Below are 18,124 nucleotides of genomic sequence, written 5' to 3'. Positions count from 1 at the left end.
ACTGTGGGGAGGAGCTTAATCCTCAGCTTTCAGGTCCAGCCCCTCAACCCGGAAGGTGGTCCTTAGAGCAACGCTTTGATAATCCCAATACCCACCGCCCCCCGTCTCTAAAAAAAAAAAATCTTTGTAGCCTTCTCTACAGCGCTTTCCCTCCTCCTCCCTGAATTGAGGACAGACTCGGCCTCTTCCGGAAACACCCGAAGCGACTTGTGGTCAACAAGTTACATTTCACGCCTCACCTACCTAACCTTGGACAACGCTTTTGGGGTCAACCTCTCGGGTTCAGGAGGTCTTTGGACAGGGTAATCTAACTCTTAGTTCCTAATTGAGTCCTCCCACCCAAGTTTTACACCCACCACCAGCATTTGGAGGCACCCAACCCCAGGGACTAGGAAGTGGGCGGAGTCCTGTTTTGGCGCCAGTGCAGCTGCTGCAAAGCAGGAACGCCTCCGCCGAGGAGACTCCGGTCACAGTCCCCGCTCCTCCCTCTCTTTCCCTCCCCTTTGGGGACCACCAGCCGCTACGCCCCGAACGGTGAGTGCCGGTGTCACCACCCCCTCCTTCCCCCACCCACCCTCCGGCTCGGGCTCGGGCTCGGGCTCGGGCTCGGGCTCCCGGCGGGCAAAGCGCGGCGCGCGGCCCCTCCCCCCCGCGGGGCGCGCGCTCACCCCCGCCCCTAGCGGCCGCCTGGCGTGGGCGGTGCCACCCCGCACCCCCCCACCCCCAGCGGCGCGGCCCCGCGCGCAGCTCCCCAGCCCCCTCCCCCTCGGATGTGGCTGGAGCTAGAGGCGCGCAGGGCCGAGGACGCCGCAGATCTGGGACCCGGAGCAGCTCTGAGGCGGTGAAGTCGGTGTCTTTATTTTCCCCTACCTTTCACTCCGTGGTGTTGCTTCAGATACCACTTGCGCCCCAGAGACCCTCCCCCCAGTTCCCCGCTTCCCATCCTTCCCGGCCCGACCCCGAGTCGGAGCTGGCGGGAAGGAAACAGGCGAATGGAGACCCCGCGGTGGGCCTGGTGCTGGGCCGGTGTCTCTAGTTGGTCGAGGGGACGAGACTGCTCGTTATGAGGTTGAGAACTGTGGCGACAGCTGCCTTATTTGTAGACAAAGCGCGTTTCTTCCTCCCCTCCCCCATCCCGGAGCTACATGAGGGGTCCTCCTCCCTCTCCCGGACTCGGTCGGCGACTTGGGCCTCCAGGGAGGGCTGTGCATTCTCCCGCATCCGTGCGGCCCGAAGTCCGGAGGCAGCGGCGGGCGCTCCGTTACGAGGCCGCCTTCGGGTCGGGGAGGCGCGGGCCCCGTGGCGCAGTGCCCTTGAGCCCCCGCGCCGCGGCCTTTGTTTCTCCCCGCGGATGCGCTGACCATGCGGCCCGCGCTCGCGTGTGGGGGGCGGGGGCCGGGCTCGAAGGCCTTATTAAGCCGGGTGGGGCTGGGGCTTAAGGGCAGCGGCTGAACGTCCGGAAAGAGGTGATTTGTTTTCAGAAGTGGCACGAAATGGGATTGGAGCATTTTGGGGTGTTTTTTTCTCTTAGTTTATTTAACTAGTGATTGGAAAAAGGGAGAGTTTCTAAAAAGAAACCAAGTTGGGATTACCTAGGCGGCTCTGGACTGTTAAGAGGTCTAGAGAAAAAATTCACAGTAATTTATTATGGTGATCGTTTGAGCAGTTGATTCTGAGTCAGTATCTATTTGCTGAATGTGGTTGTAAATGGGATTTGGATTAGGAAAAAAAATTTTTCTTTTTTTAATCCTATATGACTCTTTCTCGGGTACCAATGACCCTAGTAAGGTTCTCTGGGTACTTGGTTACAACACTAATATATATACTCTGAGGCGTGTATTACTAATTTACAGAAGCTTAAATCTGATTGTTTATGGATTGGTATAATATCCATATTATATATGTCTGATAATATGAGCTACTAGGTGGGGGTTGGAATCCAAACAAAACTTGTGTTTAGCTACCTTTTTTTGTGTCTTGCAAACTTCTTTAACTGTTATGCATTTTTTTAGTAATAGCTCTTCAAGTCTGCAATAAAAAATGGCCTCCAATAAAACTACATTGGTAAGTTAATGAAAACCTAAAATGTGTAAGGATCTAACTCAGGCTTTTTCCCCTTAAAATTATAACTTTGCATCTATGTGGTTGAGAAAGTTACAGCCATAGTATAGTCCCAGTCCCGCCCCCCGCCCCCCCTCCCCCCCGTTATACTGAGGAGAGTTGGGGCAAAAACAAAATTATTACATTAAAATACTTATTGACTTGGCCTAATAGTGTCTTAAGTCATTTAAAGAAACCTAATCTTGGGATGGCGGCAGACCAAATGTTTTTATCTTGAAGATACGCAAATCTATATGACAGGGAAGAATGATAAATGTGTAGACAGACAAAGCCTAAGATCTTGTTGATTGGGACATTATTCCCTAAATCACTTTATACTGAATTGTAGAGAAAGCAAGTATTTTCAGTATTGCCCAGGTTAAAGAAGGGGTAACTTATACACTTAGATTGAGACAAAAGCTTTAAATTTTTCAAATTAACTTTGGTCACTGTCATATTTCAGACTTATTCCAAAATACAGAACGGTTTTAAATTTAAATCATTGCGTAAGTATGTGGTCTTTTTTTCTTCTAAATACACGACACGAAAAAAATTATATACCCAGGCAAGAGAGAAGCCTAGATCTTCTGGATCTTTTGAGCAGTTACCTTTTTTCTCTCCAGAAGCATCTTAAACATTTTCTTAGATTTCGTTAAAAGTTCTACAAATGTGTATAAACATAGCTGTATTCAGCCTTGTCAAGTTATATAAGTTTTAACACAACTAATGAAATAGTCACATAAAAGGCACAAAATTCAAAGTTACAGTGCCCACAGTATTTAATTCTAACGTGTTGCTTTAGCAGTAGTCACAGGTGCTTAAAGGTGAGTGTAAAGCAAAACATTTGGTTTGGGTTTCATACTTAAAAGGACAAGTTGGTGATTTTTAATTTGTTCCGTCATTATATTGCACTAACTTAGATAGCCTGAGAAACATTGAAATACGAAATATAAAGCCTATCCGATGAGTCTCTGTGGCATAAATTATTCCCATCAATGGAAAAGGCACATACATAGTTTTAAATGTCTTCTGCAATCTTGAGGCATTGCTGCAGTTTTTTTCTGCTTGCATGCTATGTTGGATGATTTCAGTGACTAAGCAGTTAAGATTTTTTTATTAATATCTGTTTTAAGATGAAATGATTTTAAGATGAACATGCAATGTTTTCTAATTATTTCCATTTTTTTTATTCCCATCAATGGAAAAGGCACATCATATCCATTTCCAGTCCTCTTATAACAAATCTGTTTTGACTTAATGGAAAATAGGTGGAATTTGGTCTCCTGATTCTCTCAAATAATGTTATACCAAAGAAAACTTTAAAAACTAACCTAAAAACTTGTTTATTAAAAACTTGTTTAAATTTAATTCATTGGCTACCAGTTTAGCTCTTTTCTCTTAAACCAAGAAAGATGGATTTTTCTCACATTAGAGAATTAAAATGATCTAGCCATTTTGGCTTCTTGGAGCAAGATTATAGGTTTAGTGCAAACGGTCAGTAATGTAACCTACAGAGATCATGGGGAAATGATCTCATCCTTTCTAACCTATTCATGGTCTCTTTGGTTGACTCTGCAATTGCTATCAAGATTCTGAACCATGTTTTATTTTGCAGTTATCTTTTCTGTATATGAAGGTTGTTGCTGTCTTGTAGTTAGTGAAAACTACTAAATTTAGTCTTGTAGACTGTATAGAAATTCAAAAAGTTCCCATAGTGGCTGAGTGGTAACAAACCCCACTAGTATCCATGAGGACGCAGGTTCAATCCCTGGCCTCTCTCAGTGGGTTAAGGATCTGGTGTTGCTGTGAGCTGTGGTATAGGTCACAAATGCAGCTTGGTTGTGGCTGTGGTGTAGGCCAGTAGCTACAGCTCCATTTCCACCCCTAGCCCGGGAACTTCCATGTGTCACAGGTGTGGCCCCCTAAAAAGACAAAAGAAAAAGAAATTGGACTAGGAAAGATAAAACACTGTTTTTTCCAAAAATGTTTTTTATTTTATTTCATTGAAGGGTAGTGGGTGATGGGTTTGAGCTCAACCCACAGGATTAAGCATTCGTTTATTGATTGTTAACTTTTATTTTTTCAGAAGATGTCTACCCTGGGATGTAAAAGTGAAAATTTAGGTCTGAGATGCAACTGTAGTATAAGCAATTTAGCCTTTAAAATGTACTCAAAAGTTTAAAAAATAGACATTTCTTAAATCTTTCTTTTGTTTTAGCAAAAAATGGGAAAGAAACAAAATGGAAAAAGTAAAAAAGTTGAAGAGGCAGAGCCTGAAGAATTTGTTGTAGAAAAAGTACTGGACCGACGTGTAGTGAATGGGAAAGTGGAATATTTCCTAAAGTGGAAGGGGTTTACAGAGTAAGCAATTTCAGTGCTTTTATTATATGTTTTAACTGCATTTCAGTAACATTTAAAATGTTTTTAGTCTACCATCTTTTTAATCAGTTTTCCCATAGGTTTCTTTAAATTTAAAGGCACCTTTAGTCCATAGTATCTTGTTTAAGATCTGTTTCTTCAACTCAAAACAAACAAAAAAAAGATGTTTTAAAAAGAGCCAGGTCTTTAGCCTACAGTTATAACCTGCAGATTTGAGACTAGCTGATTACCCTAGGGAGACAAATTTGTAGAATTATAGAGTACAGTTTATACTGTACTAAGTAGAATACTTAATATATATTGTGTCCTTATGTACAGAGGACATTAAAAAGTATTAAAGCTAAGTGATGGGTATGAGTGGGTCTTGAACAGAAGTGCTGGTCATAATTCAGGTCCTATAGTAGGTTTATTGTATCCTAATCTCTAAGTAGAGCCTGGGCATTTTTTATGATAACAAATTATTTGTTATCTACTACTCTCACCATTCACATTTAAAGCCACCTCCATAGCAATTTGGGAATTGGGAATTGAACAGAAGATTTGGGTGTATTTTGTCTCCAGTACCCTTAGTTGACCTTAAGTATATAAATTGATAATTTACCACTAGAAGAATTTTTTAGGAGTTCCCATCCTGGCTCAGTGGTTAACGAATCCGACTAGGAACCACGAGGTTGTGGGTTCGATCCCTGGCCTTGCTCAGTGGGTTAAGGATCCAGCGTTGCTGTGAGCTGTGGTGTAGGTCACAAACACGGCTCAGATCCCAAGTTGCTATGGCTCTGGTGTAGGCCAGCAGCTACAGCTCCAATTAGACCCCTAGCCTGGGAACCTCCATATGCCGAGGGAGCAGCTCAAGAAACGGTAAAAAGACAAAAAAAAAAAAAAAAATTTTTTTTTTTTTTAAACTTAAAGTGCTATATAAATATAACCAAAAGCATGGAATTTCTCAGGGAATTGGCTCTCCTTGACTTTGAGAGCACCGAGTGGTGTATACCTTGCTTCTTGGGGATCCCTTTATGCTTAATTCAGAACTAGGAGCAAGACTAGGGCTAGGGTGAAGCTAGTGAAGGCACTTGTCTTACTAAAGGCAAGGAATGTTAAGGGAGGGGGTGCCAAAAAACTCAGCAAGAAAAATTAATAATGTACTTTGTAAAAAAATAATAATACAAAAATTCCATATTGAACAAAATATCACATTTTTTAAATAAAGACAAGGTCAACAATGGTGCTGTATAGTCGTATTAGAGACTAAGGCAAAGACAAACCAGAAATACTGGATTTCTTAGATCCTCTTCTGTAGGCATGTAGTTGCCTGAGAAAGAACTTGAGGACTTGGATACTGTGGTGGAGAAATGTTTTAAAGTGAATTTCTAGTTAATTCATCCCAATAGCATCTATAGTAGCCTGTTTTAGATTTGACCAGTTTGCCAAAGAACTGATTACCTTCATATGACAGGCAGTTTTTTCCTGCTTTTTTTTAATCCTGTGAGACATTAAAAACTATTTGCCTCTAAATTCTACCCATCAAAACATTGGGAAACTAACTCCTCTAATCTCTCTCCCCACGGTAAAGGCCTCTAGTAGGGTTGGGTACCTGCTATGTGCAGGATAATCAATTAGGTAATATATGATGAAAACAACAGAGTGGAGGCCCCACTTCAGTTCTTTTGTTCTCCTTCACCCTCTTGATTTAGTTAGGTTTGCCAATTTTGGAGTCGGGGTAGCAGACCAAGTTGTAGCCAGAGGTTAATAGCATCTTTCCCAGCATCTCTAAAATGATTAATTTCATTCTGTCTAGTTCTGTAAAAGGTTTTTGGATCAGAGCACATGAAGCTAGCAAGCTTGTCATTAGCGTAGAATGATCTTAATTTCACATTTGGTAATTGATACTTGTTTTCTTTCCACCCCTTCGGAAAAACACATGGAAGTGGTCATCTCGGCCTTATCAGGGACTGGCAAACTATTTCCCTGCAAGATTAGTTGGCCAGCCATACAAAAGACTGGATTTGACTTTTGGGTTGCCAATTCCTGTTTTATATCATTTCCCAATTTGAGCACTCAGCAGAAGTTGGAAATGTCTCACATTTGAGACTGCCTCCGAATTGTTACGTTTTACAACACAGTGTTTGAGTCCTCTATTCTAGGCACAATCTGAAGTAATTTGGGGTAGGAACCAGGAATCCATGTTCTTCAAGGACTCTTCTAGAGAAATTCTAAAGTGAGCCATCAGTGTAACTTGGAGGTAATATAACAGATTGCCCACTATGACAGTAGAAACAAGACAGTAGAAACAAGAAAGTGTAAACAGATTACTCAAAAGAATGTGGGGGTAGGGAGGAAATGGTTAATATCTCTAGTATGAAGGACTTTTTGTTAGGCACGTATTAAATGGATCTGGATGATGGTGATGAGACATGTTTCATTGAATTAAATTTTTTTTTAAACTGAACACAGTGCAGACAATACTTGGGAACCTGAAGAAAATTTGGATTGTCCAGAGTTAATTGAAGCATTTCTTAATTCTCAAAAAGCTGGTAAAGAAAAAGATGGAGCAAAAAGAAAGTCATTATCTGACAGTGAATCTGATGATAGCAAATCAAAGAAGAAAAGAGATGCTGTAAGTATAAAACATTGCCCAGCAGACTGGATTTTTGTAAAAGGACGGCTTGATTTTTTTTTTTTTTTTAATTAATTTTTTTTTTTTTTTTTTTTTTTTGCTTTTTAGGGCCACACTTGCGGCATATGGAAGTTCCCAGGCTAGGAGTCCAATCAGAGCTACAGCTGCCGGCCTACACCACAGCCACAGCAATGCAGGATCCGAGCCTTGTCTGCGACCTACCCACAGCTCATGGGAATGCCAGATCCTTAACCCACTGAGTGAGGCCAGGGATCAAACCTGCAACTTCATGGTTCCTAGTCGGTTTCATTTCCACCGTGCCACAATGGGAACTCCTGATTTTTTAAAAAATATTTTCTGAATTCAGATACTTTTAAAATATCATTAAAAAGTCTCTTTTTGAAATACTTAATATTTAGGACAGAAAGGATAAGCATGGCTTTAGCCTACATTGTGTAAATGTCTAATAAGTGCTTATACAACTTAAAATTGTGCTGGTGTTATTTTGGGTAGATAGATGGATTTGACTGATCATTTTTTTATGATATAAACAACATTGAAATATCTTACAATACTGTGAAAACAGTTTACATAACACATCTGATTATAGATCATTAGTGAGTGGTATAGACCAAAACTTTGGCCTGTAATCCTTGTATTGCCAAACAGTACTTTGATTTGGAAATATATAATCTTTGATAATAATTTTTTATTGACATGAATTGAGGTAGTTGGTTCATTCACTACATGTGTACTTTGAGCCAGTCTGCTTCAATGATTTCTGTGGCTTTGGGCAAATCACATAACTCCTTGCTGCTAACCCTTAACCTCAGAGAGTATACTTGCCCTGCCATCTGGCCTAGCATGGTAATTTACCGAAAGGGCTTGGGTCTGAATTATATCACGGCTTGGGGACTAAACCTACAATACAGATTTCTTGATGAGGACTTCGGATTTTAAATGATTTGAACTAGGTGCTAAACACTTTACAAATGGTCCATTAAATCCTAATGACAACTCCATTAAGATCACAGGTATTGTCCCTCATCTTGACAGATGGGAAACAGGTGGGATACAAATTTGGTTCTAGATGCTTTAGCAGCTGAAGCAAAAGGGTAATAACAGTGTTAAGAATCAGTATACTTAGGGAGTTCCTGTCGTGGCTCAGTGGTTAACGAATCCAAGAACCATGAGGTTTCGGGTTCGATCCCTCGTCTTGCTCAGTGGGTTAAGGATCCCGTGTTGCCATGAGCTGTGGTGTAGGTTGCAGACGCGGCTCGGATCCCGAGTTGCTGTGGCTCTGGCATAGGCCGGTAGCTACAGCTCCGATTGGACCCTTACCCTGGGAACCTCCATATGCTGCTGGGGTGGCCCAAGAAATGGGAAAAAGACAAAAAAAAAAAAAAAAGACCCAGTATACTTAAATTGAAAGTCAACTGCATGTTCAACAGGAGCACTGTTCAATAACAATAGCGATCTTGTATTGAGCCCTTGTAATGTGTCAAGCAGTGTTCTAAATAATTTGTGTTTTATGTATTTTGAAATGTCTATGAAACAAATAGTATTAATTATTCGTATTTTATACAAAATGAACCTGAGTCACAAGGAAGTTAACTTGCCCAAAGCCACACAGCTAGTAAAGTTTAGAGCTAGTAAAGTTTCTAATCTCTGCAGTCTGACTCCAGAGCTCTGAGATGATACAAGTCTCTTCGCAGGGATTTGTCATCTAAGCAGAAACTTTTCGTGAAAACTTTTTTTTTTTTTTTTTGTCTTTTTAGGGCCGCACCCATGGCATATAGAGGTTCCCAGGCTAGGGGTCAAATGGGAGCTGTTGCTGCCAACCTACACCACAACCACAGCAACGCCAGATCCAAGCCCCATCTTCGACTTACACCACAGCTCACGGCAACGCCAGATTCTTAACCCACTGAGCAAGGCCAGGGATCAAACCCCCAACCTCATGGTTCCTAGTTGGATATGTTTCCACTGCACCACAACGGCAACTCCCATGAAAAATTAAAGAGAAGAATAGCATTTTACATTTTTGCAAATCTTGTCAATTCCATGTTTGACTTGTGGTATTTCATGAGGTGGAGGTATGTTTAGACAATCTGAACGCACAGGTACATGCAGAGAGGAGAGCTTAAAGATAGACACTCCAGAAGGTCTCGTGGATCCTTGGGGGTCCTCAGACCATACTAAGTATTTTATAAGGTCTCCTGTATTTCAGATTGATTACAGTACTGATTAGCCTGAGTTTTAAAGTTTTTACTATTTTGCTGTTTATAATTTGTATGTGCTTTTAAAAACAGGTGGGTAATTTAGACTGATTTCTAGGAATAATTTGAAATAACGTTCAAACATTTATAATTATTAGAATTACTAGGAAAAAAAAATTAGGTTTCTGTGGGTATACACCCACATAGTTTTGCCTTTTGATGTCTTTGGAGAAAATTTTGTTTGTTTTCTTGAGTTAGGATTCAGAATAATCTTACACATCCAGATTTGTTTTCTCTGCTTGTAAGGGTAATGGGAATGATTGTTTTAGTACTAAAAACGGGCTCTTGCTCCAGTCATTTCTGTTTCACTATCAGAAGTTAGTATTGTTAGTTGTGGCGTTCCCGTTGTGACTCAGTGGAAACGAATCTGACTAGCATCCATGAGGATGTGTTTGATCCTGGGCCTTGCTCGGTGGGTTAAGAATCTGGCATTGCCCTGAGATGTGGTGAGATGTGGTGTATGTAGGTCACAGGTTTGACTTGGATCTGGCCATGCTTTGTGGCGTGGCCGGCGGCTCTAGCTCCGCTTTGACCCCTAGCCTGGGAACCTCCATTAGCTGTGAGTGCAGCCCTAAAAACAAAACAAAAAATATTGTTACTCTGTGAAAAATTTGTGAAAACTATAAATAATCATTTAACCTCTTCTAAACAGGCTGATAAACCAAGAGGTTTTGCCAGAGGTCTTGATCCAGAACGAATAATTGGTGCCACAGACAGCAGTGGAGAATTAATGTTTCTCATGAAATGGTAAGTGTGTTTGTGTAGGTGACTTTAAGAATAGGTTGGCGTTCCTCTCATAGTGCAGTGGTTAACAAATCCGACTAGGAACCATGGGGTTGCAGATGTGATCCCTGGCCTTGCTCAGTGGGTTAAGGATCCGGCGTTGCCGTGAGCTGTGGTGTAGGTCGCAGATGCAGCTTGGATCCGGCATTGCCACGGCTCTGGCATAGGCTGGCGGCTACAGCTCCAATTAGACCCCTAGCCTGGGAACGAACCTCCGTATGCCGAGGGAATGGCCCTAGAAAAGGCAAAAAAATAAAGTAAGAATAGGTACATGTTTTTTAAATCTCTGGATTTTTTAAAAACCTATCTAGGTTCTATAAATACCATCATTGTCTGCTGATAGGATGACTCAAATTACTTTGTTAAAGCAAAGATTGGCCTACTGGCTATTTTGGAAAATGAAGTTTTATTGAAACATAGCCACAAGTAACCACATAACCGTCCTGAAGCACTTAAATACTTTTTGATTGAATTATGATTTCTTAAATGAATGATCTCGTCAATTGACAAAACAGTGTAGACTTTTTAACTGAATATTCTTTTCCTCACAACAGGAAAGATTCAGATGAGGCGGACTTGGTGCTGGCAAAAGAGGCAAATATGAAGTGTCCTCAAATTGTAATTGCTTTTTATGAAGAGAGGCTAACTTGGCATTCTTGTCCAGAAGATGAAGCTCAATAATTGTTTGCATTGCTTTTTATATATATTTATACATATATATAAAATCTGGGTCTCAGTTTTTTTTGATTATTAGTGTGAAGAAATAATGACATTCTAATGAAAATCAAGTTTGATATGTTCGTTTTGAAGTAGTATTGGGCAAGTTGTTGGGGATTTTTGTTTTTTGCATCTGTAGCACTGGTTACTTTGAACAAATAAAAGCTTTCTGTAGTTGCTTCCTTTAGCAGAAAAGAACATTTGATACTATGGTATATTATTTCCTCGGCATTAGAGAACAGCTTTTCTAAATGTTGGGGAAAATCTATAGTCATTGCTCAATCAGAATTTAGAATTTGCATTTAACTCATAAATGCTTAAGGACCATTCTGGGTTTTTCATGTGTGTATACATAAAATACATAAATATGTGGCTTGGGGTTTTTTTGTTTTGGGGTATTTTTTAATACATTTACCAAAACAAAAATAGCATTTCACAACCATGCATAATCCCATGTTTCCGGGATTCCATAATTTTAAGCAATATAAGAAATCATTTCGACTTAAACTGAAATTTTTCAAGTCTTAACATTTCAAATTAATTTTGTAATTAATTGGACAACTTTAAACAATTTAAATTGGACACTTTAAAGCAGCCATATCAGAATCTGTATCCATATCTACAGTCATATAAATGCAGTTTTATATCAGAATCCCTAAAAGGAAAATTTTATCACTACCAACAGCCTCCCCACTCAAATGAAAAAACTAGAAAAATCCTACTGTGTTTTAAATAAGCCAAGCAACACTTAGTTAAATGGACATTTAAAGGTTCCTTCTGGTGAACCATTACTTTACAAGAAGTTAAAATCCCTGTGCTGTATTATATTGACTGAAATGCCATGATACATGGAATTTCTAAGACTTGTTCATGGAAATCTAATCAGTTAAGTTAGCAATTGAAGACCTGCAGGAATAAATGGAGTAAACTTTTGTAATCTAAACTTCACCTGCATGTTTTTTCTTTACCCCAACCCATTTCTTAACTGTAGGCTCAGTCTTCTCAGTATTTGGGTTACTGGTTCAGCAGAAGCCAGGAAAAACAATAATTTTGTAGTAATCAGAATGTTACTCAATTGTATATTGTTTACTTTATTGTAAATATTGGTGAACAGTGGTCAATAAATAGTTTTATATTCCTTTATGTGATTAGACTTTTTTTCTTTATCTAATGGCCTTTATATAGTGGGAGTAGAAACACACATTCATTGAATTGTAATGTGTAAGTAGTATAATACCACTAAGGCTTTAGATAGTGTCTATCTTAGGTCCTTTGAATTTAGGAGTTTCACACTTAACTAGAATATGTATTAACACGAAAAGGTTTTCTTGTGGGAGTTAAAATTAGTTTCAGGTTTCAGGTTATGCCTACGGGGAACTTGATTCATTAAAGTGAAATTTTGATACTTAGGCTCTAGTTTGTTGAAACTGCCATTTTAAAAAAAAATCATAGATATTCTGATACGACTGATCATTTGAGACATACTTTTCAACTGATTTCCAAAGTCTGTACAGAGGGAGCTGCCATTGTGGCACAGCGGAAACGAATCCGACTAGGAACCATGAGGTTGCAGGTTCGATCCCTGGCCTTGCTCAGTGGGTTGAGGATCCAACGTTGCCGTGAGCTGTGGTGTAGGTCGCAGACGTGGCTCAAATCTGGTGTTGCTGTGGCTCTGGCGTAGGCCAGCAGTTATAGCTCCCAATTAGACCCCTAGCCTGGGAACCTACGTATGCCTCGAGTGTGGCCCTAAAAAGACAAAAAGGCAAAAAAAAAAAAAAAGTCTGTACAGGAAAAAGGACATGCTATTTATTAATCTTTATGAGACCCAGCACTGCTCTCAACAGTGGGTTTATAAATGATAGAGAAACTTTTCTTCAGCTTGGAAATTGATGGCCCCACATTGAATTTTAGTATCAGAAGTGGTTCCTTCTGGAGGCTCTGATGGCAAAATGTTTTCTTGTCTTTTTCTGTTTCTAGAGGCCATCTATATCCTTTGGTTCCTGGCCGCTTCCATCTTCAAAACCAGTAGTATAGTATAGTCTCCTTAATAAGTTACTTCACTTCTCTGTGCCTCAATTTCCTCATCTATGAATCAGATAAGTCAAGGGCCTCCATAAAGATGAAATAAAAGCATGTGAGACTGTTTTTGCATGTACTAATTAAAATGTTTATTTTTAATAGGGACATGGTAGGCTGTTCTATGGAGGTTCCCCAGCTTAATTGCTGGTTATGAGTATGTAGGCTGTTTGTAGTTTTGTTGGATTAATGTAGTGAACATTCTTCATAATGTATAGTGACACTTAAGTAGATAAAGATGGATTCCCAGAAATACAGATTGTACTAGTGTACACTTCCATCAGCAGCTACTACCATTATCGCATGTGAAAATTAATAATATTAAGTCTGGGAAGTTCCCTTGTAGTGCAAGTTGCAACTGCATCACAGGTTCAATCCCTGGCCTGGGAACTTCCACATGGCGTAGGTGCAGCCAAAATAATGTCTTTTTTCCCCAATCCAGTGGCATCTCCCCCCGCCTGCACCTGTGGTATACAGAAATTCCTGGACCAGCAACTGAATCTGAACCAGAGCTAGGACCTACACAACAGCTGTAGCAACACCAGGTCCTTAACCCACTGCACCAGGTCAGACATCAAACCCTGGTTCCTCCACAGAGACAAACCAGATCATTAACCTGCTGTGCCACGGTGGGAACTCCCAATGGCATTTTGTTTTAATTTGCATGTCTGACTTTGTTGAGTATTCTTTTCATGCTTAATGACTATTTGCATTCACTCATCTATAACTTGCCAATTTCACAGATTTCCAAGAGTTGCTTATGTAATAAGAATATTATTTTTTGTATGTTGCAAATATTTTCTCCAATGGAGTTCTCGAAGTGACTCGGTGGTTAAAGAACCCAACTAGTATCCATGAGGATGCAGATTTGATCCCTGGCCTTGCTCAGTGGGTTAAAGATCGGGTGTTGCCATGAGTCATGGTGTAGGTCACAGACTCAGCTTGGATCCAGCACTGCTGTGGCTGTGGTGCAGGATGGCAGCTGTAGCTCTGATTGGACCCCTAGCTTGGGAACCTCCATATGCAAAAAAAATAAAATAAAACTGCTCTTGAGGCTCCATGAGCACATAGAGAATTTTCACTTTTTTTCCTGAGTTTTCTAGAGAACTACTTATCTAACTATTTAAGGCCATGCAGCATGATAGTTGGACTTGCAAATATTGTGAAATGATTCCAGTAGGTTCAGCTAAAATCCATCCTCTCATATAAACACAAAAAGAAAAAAATTTAATCCTTGAAAGAAATTCTTAGGATTTTACTCTTAGCAACTAACCTACAGCAATGTTAGCTATAGCCCTCATGCACACTATGTCCCTAGTACTTAAAAGTGTTTATATATATATAAGTGTTATATATATATATACTTTTTTTTTTAACTTTTTAGGGCCACACCCATAGCATATGGAGGTTCCCGAGCTAGGGGTCCAATCAGAACTACAGCTGCCAGCCTACACCACAGCCACAGCCACGCAGGATCCAAGCCACATCTTCAACCACAGCTCACAGCAACGCCAGATCTTAACCCACTGAGCAAGGCCAAGGATCAAACCCGAAACCTCATGGTTACTAGTCAGATTCGCTTCCACTGGGCCACAATGGGAACTCCAAAGGTTTATACCTTTTGACCACCTTCCTCCATTCCCCATTGCCCACCCTTCACCTCTGGTAACCACAAGTCTGAGGAGTTATTTTGCTTAGTATAATGCCATGTTGTTGCAAATGGTTGAATGTATGCATTTTTATGGCTAAATAATATTCCTCTATGTATGTGTTATGTATATCTCAATTTCTTGATCCAATCCTCCATCAATGGACACTTAAGCTGTTCCCATGTCTTGGCTGTTATAAATAGTGCTGCAAGGGGATGCAGGTAACTTTGAGTTAGAGTAGTGTTTGTTTCCTTTGGACATAAAACCAGCAGTGGAACTGCTGGATCATATTGGGAGTTCCTTTTTTTAAATTTTTGGAAGATCCTTCATACTGTTTTCCATAGTGGCTGCACCAATTTACAATCCCACCAACATTGCACATGGGTTCCCTTTTCTCCACATCTACACCAGTATTTTTGGTACCTCTTGTCTTTTTGGTGATAGCTCATCATAGTTTTTGATTTGCATTTCCCCAAGGACTAGCAATGTTGAACATCTTTTCATGTACCTGTTGGTGTTTCGTATATCTTTGAAGAAATGTCTATTCAGGTTCCTTGCTCAGTTTTTGTTTTTGTTTTTGTTTTTTTTTTTTTTTTTTTGGTTGAACCTGCAGCATGTGGAAGTACCCAGGCCAGGGATTGAAGCCCAGTCACAGTGATGACAACACTGGTTCCTTAAGCCACTAGGCTACCAAGGAACATCCTTTGCTCAGTTCTTAGATTATTTGTGGGGGTTTTTGTTTTTTGTTTCTGTTTTTTTGCTATTGAGTTCTATGACTTCTGTATATATTTTGGAAATTAACCACTTATCAGATATATGGTTTGCAAATATTTTTATTCATTCCAGAAGTTGTTTCACTTTATTGATGGTTTCTTCTGCTGTGCTTTTAGTTTCATGTATGCTTTTATGTAACCTCACTTGTTTATTTTTTGTCTTGTTTCTTGTGCTTTAGATGTCATATCCAAAAAAATCACTATAAAGACCCATGTTAAGGAGATTTATTCCTGTTTTCTTCTAGGAATTTTATGGTTTCAGATCTTACATTTAAATTTAAATCTTTAATCCACTTTGAGTTAATTTTTGCAAGTGGTATAATATATGGCCCAGTTTCATTCTTTTACATGTGCATATCCAATTATCTCAGCACCATTTATTGAAGAGACTGTCTTTCCTTCACTGAGTATTATTGGCTCCCTTGTCAAGTATTAGTTGACTACTCTTGGGCTTATTTCTGGGCTCTCAATTCTGTTCCACTGGTCTACATGGCTGTTTTTATGACAGTACCATGCTGTTTTGATGACTATAGCTTTACAGTATAGCTTGAAAACAAGAACTGTGATGCCTCCTGCTTTGTTGTTCTTTCTCAGAATTTCTTTGGCTATTCAGGTCTTATTGTGGTTCCATATAAATTTTAGGAATGCTTTTTCTTATCTAAAAAATATCATTTGAGGAGCTCCTGTCGTGGCACATTGGAAACGAATCAAACTAGCAACCATGAGGTTGCGGGTTTAATCCCTGGCCTCGCATAGTGGGTTAAAGATTCAGGGTTGCCACGAGCTGTAGAGTAGGTCACAGACTCGGCTTGGATCTGGTGTTGCTGTGGCTCTGGTGTAGGCCGGAGGCAACAGCTCCAATTAGACCCCTAGCCTGGGAACCTCCATATGCTGTGGGTGCGGAATTTATAAATTATACATATATCATTTGAATCTTGATAGAGATTACACTACATCTATAGATGGCTTTTTGTAGTACAACTTTTTTTTTTTTTTTGTCTTCTTAGGGCCACACCCACGGCATATGGAAATTCCCAGGCTAGGGGTCAAATCAGAACTACAGCTGCTGGCCTACACCACAGCCACAGCAACATAGGATCTGAGCCCCAACTGCAACCTACACCACAGCTCATGGCAACACCAGATGCTTAACCCACTGAGTGAGGCCAGGAATCAAACTGGCAACCCCATGGTTCCTAGTCGGATTTGTTTCCACTGTGCTACAATGGGAACTCAGTACATTTTAATATAAATTCCTCCATTCGTGAACATAAGATACCTTTTCATTTCTTTGTATCTTCTTCAGTTTCTTTCATCAGTGTCTTGTAGTTTTCAGAGATCTTTCACTTCCTTAAATTTATTCCTAGGTATTTTATTTTTGGTACTATTATGAGTGGGATCAATTCATTTCTTTTCAGAAAATTCACTGCTTTAGTATATAGGAGTGCTACTGATTTTTTTATGTTCCCTGCAATTTTAACTTAATTCATTAATTAAATTTAAGTTTTTTGGCTGAATCTTTAGCATTTTCTATATATGAAATCATGTCACCTGCAAATAGAGACAAGTTTACTTCTTCCTCTAGTCTAGTTCTCATAACTTCCATTTCTTTTTTCTTGCCTGATTTCCCTAACTAGTACTTCCAGTACTATACTGAATAGAAGTGGTGAAAATGAGCAACCTTGTCTACTTCCAGATCTTAGAGGAAAATATTTCCACCTTGCACCATTTTTTTTTCCCCATTTTTGGCCACTCCGTGGCATATGGAGTTCACAGGCCAGGAATCAGATCTGAGCCACAGTCATGAACTAAGCCACATCTGTGACAGTGCCAGATCCTTAACCCACTGTGCCGGGCCAGGGATTGAACCTGCGACCCATCACTCCCAAGACACCTGTTGCACAGGTCCTGTTGCACCAGAGGGGGAACTACACTTGAGTATTATGTGAGCTGTAGGCTCGTCATATATAGCCTTATTATGTTGAGACATATTCCTTCTATGCCTCATTTGTTACTTTTATCATGGATGGATTTTGGATTGTGTCAGATGTTTTAACTGCATCAATTGAGATTCTTTTCTTTCACTCCATTAATGTAATGGATCACATGGATTGATTTGCATGTGTTGAAACATACTTGCATCCCAGGGATAAATCCCACTTGATCATCGTGAATGAACCTTTTACTATGTTGCTATATTCAGTTTACTAGAATTTTATTGGAATTTTTGCATCAAAATTCATCAGGGTTATTGGCCTCTAGTTTTCTAGTAGTATTACTTTCAGATTTGCTATCAGGATAATACTGGCTTCATAAAATGAATTTGGGAGTGTGCCCTCCCCTTAGGTTTTTTGGAAGAGTGTGAGAAGGACTGATGTTAATTCTTCTTTAATTTGGTTGGTAAAACTCACCAGTGAAGCCTGGTCCTGGGCTTTTCTTTGTTGGGAGATTTTTTATTACTGATTCAGTCTCCTTATTAATAATTGGTCTTTTCGGATTTTCTTTTTTTCTTTCTTTCTTTTTTTTTTTTTTTTTTTTTTTTGTCTTTTTACTGAGGTTTTTTGTTTGTTTGTTTTGTTTTGTTTTTGTCTTTTTGCTATTTCTTGGGCCGCTCCCGCGGCATATGGAGGTTCCCAGGCTAGGGGTCTAATCGGAGCTGTAGCTGCCAGCCTACGCCAGAGCCACAGCAACGCAGGATCTGAGCCACATCTGCAACCTACACCACAGCTCACGGCAACACCAGATCGTCAACCC

The 18,124-nt window shown here is 40.1% G+C and overlaps 1 protein-coding gene across 8 annotated transcripts; it reads left to right on the top strand.

Annotated features, from left to right (window-relative positions):
* The first annotated feature begins 441 nt into the window (after window positions 1-441).
* Window positions 442-12,015, top strand: CBX3 (chromobox 3). 8 transcript variants are annotated; one of them, XM_005673310.4, is made up of 6 exons: window positions 442-534; window positions 2,013-2,064; window positions 4,319-4,461; window positions 6,931-7,093; window positions 10,025-10,119; window positions 10,710-12,015. In XM_005673310.4, the coding sequence occupies exons 2-6, from the start codon at window positions 2,041-2,043 to the stop codon at window positions 10,834-10,836; spliced, it is 552 nt and encodes a 183-aa protein (XP_005673367.1). In that variant the 5' UTR covers window positions 442-534; window positions 2,013-2,040; the 3' UTR covers window positions 10,837-12,015. The 8 variants fall into 8 exon arrangements, with proteins under 8 accessions (XP_005673367.1, XP_084861805.1, XP_084861804.1 ...); XM_085005678.1 differs by lacking the exon at window positions 442-534 and adding an exon at window positions 769-841; XM_003360191.6 differs by lacking the exon at window positions 442-534 and adding an exon at window positions 769-846.
* The last annotated feature ends 6,109 nt before the right edge of the window (window positions 12,016-18,124 follow it).

Source organism: Sus scrofa, chromosome 18 (assembly GCF_054392235.1).
Source record: "Sus scrofa isolate SSC_HxYL_T2T_F1_AM1 chromosome 18, Sscrofa_HxYL_maternal_Yorkshire_Landrace_v2.0, whole genome shotgun sequence".
Classification (NCBI taxonomy): domain Eukaryota; kingdom Metazoa; phylum Chordata; class Mammalia; order Artiodactyla; family Suidae; genus Sus; species Sus scrofa.
Note: the sequence above shows the minus strand (reverse complement) of the source record. Positions and strands in the feature narration are given on the sequence as shown.